Source organism: Dermacentor variabilis, unplaced genomic scaffold (genome assembly GCF_050947875.1).
Source record: "Dermacentor variabilis isolate Ectoservices unplaced genomic scaffold, ASM5094787v1 scaffold_15, whole genome shotgun sequence".
Classification (NCBI taxonomy): Eukaryota; Metazoa; Arthropoda; class Arachnida; order Ixodida; family Ixodidae; genus Dermacentor; species Dermacentor variabilis.
In genome coordinates, this window is record NW_027460313.1 from 6,896,399 (window position 1) to 6,908,789 (window position 12,391).

Here is a 12,391-nt window from a genome sequence, read left to right on the forward strand (position 1 = left end):
ATGCGCTGGGAAAATCGTTCCTTATGCAGCAGCCACTAGTCCAAAGCTCTACCTTGGTGACCATTGAAATTATTTGCGCATGTGTACGTCACGTGGCGTCGCACGTGTGAGAGCGCCTGTTTTCATTAGACCAGTGACGGGGGAATAAAACACGCGAATAGTAGTCAACGTTACCCCTAGCTTCCGCGTCGTACTTCTCTTTGTCCATACAACTCTCATCACCATTCTTCCCCCGGCAAACATCACAGGTGGCCTCTATCGTTGTTTCATCTCAGCATCGACATCCCAGTGTGCATTAACATGAACTGCTGTTTGCATTTCGGCATAGCTTGTGGACGGTGTAAGGCGTGAACTTGAACATCGTGTGACGTTAATATTGCGACCTGTGCAATGCATAAACAGAAACTTTGTATGGGATTAATCGTTGGAAATAATGACAATAAAGATAACTGTGAGCGTCGTACTTCTTTTTTATTTTGTAGTGTTTAATTAACAGGTTTTACGAAAGTTTCCTTTGACAATAATTCAAACATGTGCATTGGATCTCAAGATTAATTTTTCATTTTAAAGTCTACCACGTGTATTGTGGAAGAAGTGAATATTTGTGCGGTTCATAGGACATTAAAGATAGAATGCACGCGATATTTTGACCTTGTTCTTGTAGCAATGAGTTGCACTGCCTAGAATTTCAAGGCTACTCTCCGTTTGAAGGCGCAGCGTTCATTTGCTCTGCATCCCAGTGAATCGGAAGGTACTAAAATAAGTTCGTGCTTTTGCATTTAGTCGTTAACACAGGCTGTTGCTTCTTTTCATGACCTCGTTCCGTGCCCAGACGGCCCGCTGAAGGAGGCCAGTTGTCTCCCCACCCCGGAGCAGTGTCCAGGCGGCTGCCAGAGCAGGGAGGCTTCCGAGTCGTGCTTCGCCTGTGAATGTCTAGCTCCAGACGGCACTATGAAACCAGCTCTAGGTAAGGTGGCATGCGCAGGCCGGTGAATACCAAATAGGAGCCAGAGGAACGAAATGATGCCAGCGAAATGAGCGCCGCATAGACAGAAAAACGCACTGGGACATCGTACTGAATATTAGAGAAACGCGAAAATAATGTTATGGCCATGTTACCGTCAACACTACTTCGCGCCAACTTTTCTCTGCTCGGACATACTGTTCTTCCATACCCGAAACATTGCTCCCTCTTCAGGAGGCTGGCCGTCATGGTAAGCACACTGTCCCAGTTATCGTGGTGCAAGCTGCAGCCATGCACTACTAGCCCAAACAAATGGCAGTAAACGACCACGATGAGGACGCTCGTTATCAGAAGGGGAGTAGAGTGGAAAAAACTACGGCGGAGATATCCCAACGTGCCTATGCTTTAGCAGTAACATAATTAGCATGCATGTTTAGTGGCGCATGCATAATGATATGTAGACCAAGGTATTTTTTCAGTGTCAACTGACGATAGAAATGCGTTTATGAGTATCCATTCACGCTGATCGCCTTTGCTGAGTGTACGTTATGTGCGCATCAATTTATGCTTGTTAGCGGTAAGCTTTATTAGTCAATTGTTTCACAACAGTTACATGTTGTGGATAGCCCCTTGCAGTTTACATAAATCATCAGGGTTAGCAGTTTTTCCGCATATTACATAGTCACCCACAAGCATATTAATTGGTGATGAAGTTACATATTTCGAGAGATCGTCAATATAAATTAAGCAACCGCTCCGAGACTGATCCTTGTTGCACTCCGGGTGACGAGGTCAATGAAAATCATTAGTGGTAACATACGGAGTACGATTGGAAAAAAATGTCCTAATCTACGACAACACATTTCGATCATATTAAGCTGACCAAGGTTATAAATAACTAGATCATGACATGCTGAGTCTAAATGTAAAAAAAATGCAGTAGGCATCAAACCCTTCAACTAAGGTGGAGAACACATTGTTAGCGGAACAAACAAGTTGAGAAGCGCATGGAAATGTTTTTTTTTTTTCAGAACCATGCTGGCAAGCATGGAACAACGAATTGCTTTCCAGGAAATCGATGAGGCGGAATATATTATGTGTTTTAAAGGTTTGCGTACAATACACATCAACGAGATACAGCGGTAGTTCTCACGACAAGGCTCATTACCTGTTTTATGCACTGAAACCACCTGCGCCGTTGTCTAGTCTGTCGAAGCGGTGAGCACGGCGACGGCAGAGTAAGCAGCTTAGGTAGAACAACAGATCGAAACAGAGCAGTACATTTTAGCATTTTGCTTGTAACTCACCATGTGAAAATTAAGTAATAGGAAGAGGAAACGCTGATAATTAATTGAGCGGTTGATGGGCCAACGCAATCAACGATTATGGAATCTGTAGGACAAAGCAAGGAATGCGGTATATTGGCTAAATCTATGGTAACCTTATCACCAACAAAGAAAAAATAAATTCCAGCACACCTCATCGCGCGACGAATGTCGATGTTAACGCGTTTAGCATTGAAACAATTTAGCGACGCACTGTATTGCAGTCGCCTAAACGCATGATGTATGTGAGGCGTGCACCGCAGTCGGCTCCTCTCTCGCGCTTCCCTCTGGACACGCTGCGCCATCTAGCCGTGCCGCCGCGAATTCCGCACGTGGTGCGTGTTTGAATATTATTTTGGGCAACGTTGTATGAATATGTATTGTCCGTGTACCCCACCAGCATCGTGCGATTTGTCTGCCGAGAGTGCCAGTCACGGTATGTATAAACCGCGATGTGGGCATTAGGTGCTAACAGAGAAGTGCAGAACTAGCAGTCCGGACGTTCCTGCCTTCGTTCTTTGTCAAAGCGGCTAGGTAAATTTTAAAGCATCGCTATGCGAAAAACAGTGGGTGCACCAGTGCCGTAAGGAGTCTCTGTTCCGCTGTGTTACATGCTACATGTAGCGTATACACATAACGAAATGCTGAAGTTCCTACTCAAGAAACACAGAAAGAGGACACAGTTGAGCACGTATTCAGGATAGGTCGCTAATCACCTGTTTGCAAAGATCATTCGAATAAGTGCCATGTGAACTTGATCGCTTGGCCAAAGCAGTGCGCGGTGCCAAGCGTGACCTTCTAATGTTTATAGGCTTCCTAGATACACAAGTCTAGCTATAACGGTTTGAAACATATTTATATGATGATCCTGGGCTTTCCAGGCTTGCAGTATACTAGTTCACAAACCCACCGCTTGCTCAGAAAACAGAAGAAAAAGCACTAACGCACACATATTTTGCTCTATATACGTACTTCTAGAATACAGACTGCTCAGTGAGCTAAACGATACTCGGAGAGCATGGCTGTCGGTGCTTGCCGTGCGCGGGGTGACGTTGGGGTAGCCGAGCTGACGCATCGTGCTGTACGATGAGGGCGGTAGCGCTTGTGGTGCATGGTTACTGCATTTCGTTCCTCGACTCTCACCCAGCAGTCACCAGTGACGCAAAAAGCGTCGGCTGTCGTGCGGTGTGCTGTGCGAATATCGCGTTTGAATCGCTTATCACTGAACTAGCACATAGTACAGCGTAAACGCCTGTGACGACATATAGAATATATATATAGAATGCTATATAGACCACATATAGAATGCTCAATATACACCAATTGCAATATGTTTAACGCACTTCTGGTGGCGCTAGAAGGTGAGTAAATTCTTCGGAGTAAATTAAAATATTATAAAAACTTTGAGCGCTGTAAACACACAGCACGTAGAAAACCAGCACACACCACACGTGCTCATTCACAACTGATGTTTGATGTTGCGAGCGAGTGCGTGTGGTGTGGGTTTCTTTTTCTACCTCCTGCGTGTTTATGGCGCTCAAAGTTTTTATAACAACGCATTACGAACTAGCCCACCTATCCGTTCATTTGCAATGAGTAAATTAAGCCGCATTATTGTACCTAGATCTAAAGAACTTTTGAATTCGGAAGCGACCCGATGCCTTAGCCAGCCGCTTGAATTCAAATCAATTGCATATGCCAGAATGGTTATATATGCACTGTCACCGGCTAACTTCTAGGCCTGGCCCTAAGGTGAATTCTAACGTCTGGCTCCTCGATAATTTCCACCGTTTCAACCCGTACTTCAGGCGAAATCTCAGAATACGGAGATTTATGGTTTCTTTTTTTTCAGCCGGGGCGGGTGAAGGAGAGGTGCAGGGCAAGTCGAACTTCCGATGTTATGCACAACATACCATATTAGGTGTGTCGGTACGGTTGTCACGGCTTGTCACCCGTTCGCCGTCGGCGCGAAGTCGCCAACGGGTATACAAGCCGGTTGGTCGTTCCATACCCAAGCGAACACAGTAAAAGGGTCATAGACGGGAGAAAGAAAAAAAGAAACAATATTTATCGACTGACAACGATACAAAAATAAAATTAATGGCACAAAAACACTAAAGCACATGCACTTAATAGAAACCAATGAGTACGACAAAAGAAATACAACTTGAAATTAACAGTGAATATAAATACTAACGCTGCACAAGAATACATTTAACAATGAACCACTAAAGCAGAATTAAAAATAAAAATGGTTACATACGCATGGGTGGACAGCAGCAGGAAGTCCATAAAATAAAGTAGGCTGCATCCGCTGCAATACGAAGACTTTCTCGATTTTTTTTTCATGCCACGCACAACTATAGACTGGAACCAACTGCCGACTTCTATGGCATCTGTCACCGACAGTACGCTTTTTTTCAAAATGCTTGTTTGATTAGTTTGCTTGCGATATTAACACCTGACATATTTATTTTCTTGTTCCAATACGTAGCATATGCATCTCCAATAAAGATATAGATCTGTTCGCATGGTGCACATTCACTGGGCATCTTACATTATGTACGCATCTGGCATAATGTTAAACGCGGGTGTCTTTCTTTTCTTTTTCCTTTCGGTTTACTCGACACTATACTTGCTTAATGTCAGACCATCTTTACTGTGTATTATAATTAATGCTTCCCAGTGTTCTTGTTTTTCTTAATAGTTGTATAATGTGGCCACCTTGTTTTTCTGAATTTTCAATTGCTTTTTCAATTTGAACCCCACTCCCCTCTTTAAAGCTTCGGCGATTGAGGGATTTATAATAATAAATAAATAAATAAATAAATAAATAAATAAATAAATAAATAAATAAATAAATAAATAAATAAACAGTGGAGTCGGCTGCAGAGCTTTCCCGAAGAACGCTGGCGAGCAGATCTTGTTGCGGTGGATTCGATTGCTGTGCTCGGTTTCCTAGGAGTCTAGATCTGACGACTTCTCTCGAGCAGATTCAGCTAACTTGAGGGGAACTACCATGAGCTTCGTGGCAGATGTTGGTTTGTATTCTCTTACGTCAACTAGTCACTCGGAGTTCAGACGCGGCTACGCGGCCAAGGCGATTCTGCACGGCAGTAGCCCCTCGACACTTCTCAGCCGATTATAGGCTCACATTCTAGACTGACTAGCATGGACCGAAAGCTGCGTTTGAATTACTTCCCCTTTCGCTAGCTTCCTGGGTCGGGGAACGGCAGATATTGGTGACGATCAAATCAAGTTCACCCATTTGTGTCACGACTCATCCGAAGGTCTTAGTCACGTCCTCTTTTAGTTAGTCGCTGGGGAACAGGTCATTCCTCCCTGCTATTAGCGGTCGCGCTCTTGCATTGCACCACACAGACACACACACACACACACCCTAGAGTCCGTGGCGGACCTCTATTGTGCGTTGACAAACACAGAAGAAACAGCGGCAGCCGGCCATACGGCGCGTATACCCTATGGCAATACATACACGGTTAGCAATTCAGGGACACTATTGCACAGAGATGCCACATATGTCGGGGTATTCGTAACCCCTATAGCCTTAGCAACCTTCTCAATTCACTTGTGGGGCAGAGAATGCACAGGAGGCGTCAAGGCCGCGCGAAGAACAAAAAAAATGGCCGACGATTACGCTTCTTGGTAATGCGATCCTTGAGCGCAGCTGCTGCCTTATTTCAACAACAGGCAACCGCATACAGAACGCACAGCGCGGAGCGGAGGCGGTTCTGCGTTTTGGTTTGGGCAGAACGCACCGCGATCCGCCGCTATCGAGCGGGCGCTCAGGTGACGTGCCATCGAGCCAACGTATAGTCACCGCCGCGGAGAGGGGGGCGGGTGTAGATTACCAATTATTATTTAATATTTCTTCTGAGGTGGGATGAGGAAATGGTTGGAAAAGAGGGGTATTGAGTAGAGGTCACACACTCATTCACTCACAGAGAGACCTCACTGTGGGCGCGCAAGGCTGGGGTGGTAAGTAGAAGTAAGGGGACGAAACGCCATAACTGTTTTTCGAGTCACCGCAGCGGCATTACCAGAGGCGACTAATGCCACCGAGGAATGTGCCCCGCAAAACGGAGAAGCGAGAGATACGGTTCAGATCCGTACAGCCACGCGACGTGGAGCCGGAGGAGCGGAGAGCCGCGGGTGACGCGCAAGGGGGCAGGGAGCGCCCGCCGCCGGCATCGGGGCAGTGCCGCGACAGCGGGAGAAGGGCGGAGTGGATGGTAGTGGCCTGGAGTCACCGCAACGGCGCCGCGCGGAGGAAGGGGGCGAGATCATAGGCGAGAACGCGCGATCCGGCTTTCGAGGACAAGGGGACAGCAAGACTCGCGTCGCGTGCGAGAGATGACAACAGCAGCAGCTACAGAAGAGCGTGGATGACGCCCTTCGTTACGGCTAGGCACGACGGCGCCGCGAAACGCAGGAACGGGCGCCAAAGAGCTGCGCTCTAAAGAATCTCTGCACAGGCCTTCAACATTTTCCACCGCTTGCCCGAGTGGCCGGCAATACTCGCCTTGCTCGCCGGTTCCTCCTCCCGCGACCTTTTGGCGCCCGTTGATCGGTGCTTCGCCTACTCGAACAATGCTGCGCCGTGACAACGGTAATTGAGCAACCTTGGTTTCGAGCATCCATGCGCCATGCGAGAGGGAGGGAAGTGGAAGGGAGGGGGAGGGGAAGGACGTTGGCGCATCGTACACTTGAATGCTGCTACTCAGTCTCGCCATGGACATTCTATCTAATGGATTTAACATGACTAAACATGACAAAATATTACTAGATGAATTTTCGCATGGGTCCCACACATACCGGAATGAGCATAACTGTCGGGTCGTATATCTATCGTGGCGCGTTTATGCCTCTTGCGACATCAACTCCGGCACTTTCTGTTGATCTCCTTTGAAGGTTGTCTTGATTACTTAGAAGTGGACAATGTCTGAATCTAAGATTCCTACGGCAGCATATGCATTTCGAAATGCCTCTTAAGTTTCAGCGCGGCCCTCAGATTCTCGCTCATCGAAAATTATCGAAACGTATGTTTTATTACACCTTTTACATTACCTAAATGATATTGCGCGACAAAACACGACACGGACGTGAGCGAAGACGACACACCAAACGCAAACTTTCAACTAAGTTTATTGTGCCACTGCGTCGATTTTATACATGGGAAGCAGTGTGGACCGCGCATGCGCTTATAAGAAAATGAAGTGCGAATTCATGTAACATAGTTACGAGTCATGTGATGCCGCCTCCAAGAAACTTAGTTCTTTTTCTGTGAGAGCCAGAGACGGGAAGCTTTTTTCGCGCAAAATCATTAAGTAATGGATTACCAACTTGCCCGGAATGCTGCTCTCATTAAGTTCACCTTTTACATGCTTGTTAGCGCTACAAACAAATCTCGTGTTCTGCTATCACATTCCAAATTAAACTGTCGTAATCCCTGGCATTCAATTTGCGCTTCGTTGGTGGGCTCGTTTTATGTATATTTAGCGGTGCGCTAGAACCACCGCAGATAAGCTCACCTTAGCACTTGGATGCTTGTAACATCCTTATGTAATAACCATTTGCTAATCGGCTTAAGTACAGTAAACCTACCTTGATATGACGACATAAGCTGTAGTCGCGCGTCGAATGTGCCGGAATTATTCAAACGCAGTAATGCGATTAGAAACATTAAAACGTCACTATTGATTTTATGCGGCGATACAATCACTTTATAAGAAGCTTACCGGGCATCTGCACGCTCAGGGTGCTATTTTTTAAGTTTTACGGAACTTTTAAAAATGGCCTGTGGCAGGTAGCATAATTCTTACCGTTAAGCTGGATTAAGGTATGCTCAGCCTGCGGTCATAACGTTAGCAAAGCGCGCACCTGTTGTAAAGCCCATATCGCGCGTTACTTGCGTTAAGATCGTTAACAATGCCGGTAGTGCACATTGTAAGTTGTATGTGTTATGCTTATTAACACATGCAAATCAAAACGTGAGCTGGCCAGTTGCGTCTTAATTGATTTCAACATGGCGATACTACGAAAAAAAAAACTCTAAGCGAAGGCACCAAATACGGGCAGCATTAGAGCTCGAACAACGCACATAGCATACGCAGTCATGGCTGTTGCTCTAACTCGGGATGCCGGAAGTTGCGTCACGGGAAATTTAAAAGGCAAACTGCGGCGCTTGTTGGCCACGTCGTAACTGTCGTATCTGTACGAAACGTAAATGTAGCGGCGGGCCTTCCAACAAATACGCGCGCATGTGTTACGACTGTTGCGCTCCTAATGATTCCTACGATTGTAGTCCGGACAATTAAGCTGCGTTTCTTGCGAAATATCTGCACATTACGTACCTAGGCTCAACCTACCTTTATCCGAAAAGGCCAAAATTACTAGCACGCGAAATCCAAACACATACTCAACTAATTAGCGAAAATTCACTTCTTTACTTCTAGATCAATTACTTCACGGCGCATGTTGCAATTTACTAATTGTAGCCTGAGTTGGCAGGACGCATGCACTTTAAATGAATGGCCAGGATTATACCAGTTTCGAGGTATTATTTTCCAAAGTGCGAGACCAAATACGTGGGTGTTCCATTTATTTTGTGCTTTATTGCATAAAAGAGCATTTTGTTAAAAAAGTTAGTAGACCAACGATACATTTTTGCGGTGAGTTTGATGGCGCATACCTTCAAACTGGTGTCCCCTTGGAAATTCATTCCGGATGAATACACCTGGCAATCTCGCCCGATACAATTCAAGAACTGCAAATATGTGCCGTAAGGTAATTAATTACAAAGGCATTTGTGAATTTTGTTAATTAGCTAAATACGTGTTTCGGGTTGTCATGCAAGTAATTTACGCGTCGTTTAAGAATCAAGTTCAAGGACAAGCATTATGGCATCTGAAAGAGGCGATATGAAAAAACAATAAAGCTTAAGAATGATCAGCCTGTATATAGGGCGCACGCGCGCTGACGGACTACGCTCATGAAGTTTGCAAATAACTAGGAGACAGCGCTTATGGCATCTTCGGACGGCGATTGCGTTCTTCCGCTTCCTAGCTGACAAATTGCGGAAGCACGCACTCTTGGCCCAAGTTGCACATACCTTGCACCAACCAAATTGTACACTGTAGTACTTGCAAACACGGACAGCGAAGAAATAAAATACCCTGCCAATCGGTCAGGTAGGCCTTCCCGCATCAGAACAGCATACCGGCGCCACAATTAACACGCAAAAATAGTCATACAAGTTAACTGAAACCCCAAAATTGACACACAGAATAAGTTCATCTGTGTGGCTCTATAGGGAAGTGGAGTGAATATACAACGAGAATGGTAGAAACTTCAGCGAGTTCTACCCCCTGCAATAACGATAAGCATCACGAAAACACTAGAGTGTTTTAGTGGAGCGTCCTTACGGTCCGCTCTGCTTCGAGTTGCCGCGCGAAGCCATAGTGGAGCCGCGCGCGAGTTTCACGCTTTAGCTATGCATTTAGCTTAGCGGAGCGGGCCCTTCGTTCTTGCAGTGCCCTCGGACTAAATACTGCGTAGTGAAATAAAAATAACATCACTCTATGTGATTTTTACGAAGCGAAACACGTATATACTATATATATATATATATATATATATATATATATATATATATATATATATATATATATATATATATATATATATAACTTATTTGCTTCTATAACATGTAGGCATGTGCTTTTAAGGCCTGAGTGGTGTAGTTTCCAGTGCGAAAAATAAATCCTCGACTTCGTGATCGTCACGGAATGCTTTCCGGATCCAGTCCAAGGCCTGTTTAAAGCGTTGGTGACAGGTGCCCATGTAGTAGCGACGTTTTTGTGGAATCTGTACCATCTTGTTAAGCGATTCGCGCTCGCGCGACACGCGATGCCATTGAAAAGTTTACTACATGACCCTTGACTTATGTCCACGGTTGAAGTGGTCGGAAATAGGAAGATTTGCTGTGCCTCGAAGTGCTCGAATACACGCAACCAGACCCGCTCTCAGGCTACCTAAACATAGGATGGACAGCGGGCCAATCCGCACAAACTTTCCTTTGGAAAAAACACCATGTGCGAAGGCTGCAGAGTGCACTACTACTGCCGGAAGTTGTGTCGACACCGCAGTGCGTTAAAATTCCAGGAGATGAGAGTATTTACCTAACTCTGCGGCGTCTGGAATATCTGAACGGGCTGCGTGAACTGGAGCCACTCTTCGGACGACGTTACTCGGTGATTTCGCCAGCGACAAATGCGGTACTTTGAGAGTGCTTTTGACTACCTTCTGCACAACGTAAATAACCACTTCTGGTTGGAGCTCGCTAGTTTGGAAAACTTTCCCCAGGTACGTTCTCGGTACTGTCTCAATGTGTGGTTTATTCACGCAATGTTTACTTGCTGGTCTTGTATTCCAAAGAGGCTGCTGGAGCTTCATCGATGGTACAGCGTGGGCCATTTGCCGACCATCAAAGGACCACAAGCTGTTCTTGTCTGGGCACAAACGGTTTCACGCGCTGAAATATCAGGCCTTCATGTGCCCCAATAGGATTATCTGCCTGTTGAAAGACCCATACATGGGCAGTCGTCATGATGCGGCCAAGTTCCCGGTATTGATGACTGTCAATATACACAGTTAATTGCTGCATAAGGTGACTTAGACAAACAAGTATACAGTCACACCTATACGAGACAAGACAAACTTTTCGTGTTGCTTGAGGAAACAACAAGCGATCCGTTTGTGAATAACTCTAACTGCAGACCAAACGCAGGTTAAGCTTTTTAGATTCACAGCAGAAAATAACAATGAAAAAAATATACTAAAACAGGTCTGAGAACACAAGGCTGTCTGGGGAAATGTTATCTAATGCTAAAGTAATTGCAAGATAGCTGTGAACATTGTGTCATAACGACAAAATGAACACAAAATAATCAAAAATTACAAAACCAATTAACCATATCATAAACGAAATTTTAAACAATGTTTTCAAGTGTACTAGGTTATGACCAGCATTTATTTTCTGACAAATGTAGTGGGAGTGGTATTAAGAACAGTGCAAAATACGCGTCGTGGTGTAAAGATGATTCACTGATATGAACAGCATAGTTGCGAGATGATATTTCAACAGATCAGTAATTGAGAGTATACTAACGCTGTGACGTACCGAAGAGGCACTGCTGTTATAATAATATAATAATTGAATGCGAGTATTATAATGGCTTGGTTTTGTATGTACAGGTGGTCTGTGAGATAAATAGGCATTGTACCACATAGTAATAATATAGTGTGACTGCGAAAAGGTGGCATTATAAATATTAGGAAGGCCAACATGTTAAAATAGCGACATGTCCAAATTAGAACTAGTGTCATAAACTGGTTCGCTTTGTAATTGTACATGTTTCGGGTATATCACATTTACATGAGGAATAATGCCCATGAAAGACTATTCATTCACTAAAGAGCAGTGGAAATATGTAAATCTGATTGTTCGGTAATGGGGAGAACTCTGTTAAAATATTTATAGTATACCTTAAGCCTAGCCTTCTTGCATGAATAAATGTGCATCTAAAAAATATGCAGAAAGCAGTCTCCTCAACATGTGTACACACTTAATGGCAACCTACCTACAGACACACGTTGCAAGAATTTGCTAAAAGCTAACGGAAGTAATTTCAGTTAGTAAAGTGTTTCTCTGTGCTCCTATCACTACAGGTATCCTCCGAAGGAGGAAGACTTACCGAAAGCTTGAGAAACTTGTGAAACAGCGATGTCTTCGCCTGTGCGGTGATGCTGCCTACCCCTTGCGACCTCAGCTGCTGAAACATAATGGCAGGTCTAGCCCTACCGCGCAGCAGTGCGCCTTTCACAAAAATATGAGCATTTAAAGGCAAGCAGATGAATGGGCCTTCGGAAAGATAGCAGGCTGTTTGCTCTTACGGATTTTCTATAAGATCAGAAATTGCACCGGCAAAATGCTTCACGTATGTACAAAGTTGGTGCTGTCCTTGAGAACTGTCGCACCTGCATGTACGGTTCACAGGTCTCACAATATTTGGGAGTTGAA

The 12,391-nt window shown here is 44.9% G+C and overlaps 1 protein-coding gene across 3 annotated transcripts in view; it reads left to right on the plus strand.

Annotated features, from left to right (window-relative positions):
• Window positions 1-12,391, plus strand: part of LOC142567938 (papilin-like) — a 604,722-nt gene that overhangs the window by 401,900 nt on the left and 190,431 nt on the right. For all 3 annotated transcript variants that reach the window (XM_075678027.1, XM_075678026.1, XM_075678025.1), the window contains exon 9: window positions 833-967. In XM_075678027.1, coding sequence (XP_075534142.1) covers window positions 833-967 — 135 coding nt within the window. The remainder of the gene's footprint in view (window positions 1-832; window positions 968-12,391) is intronic.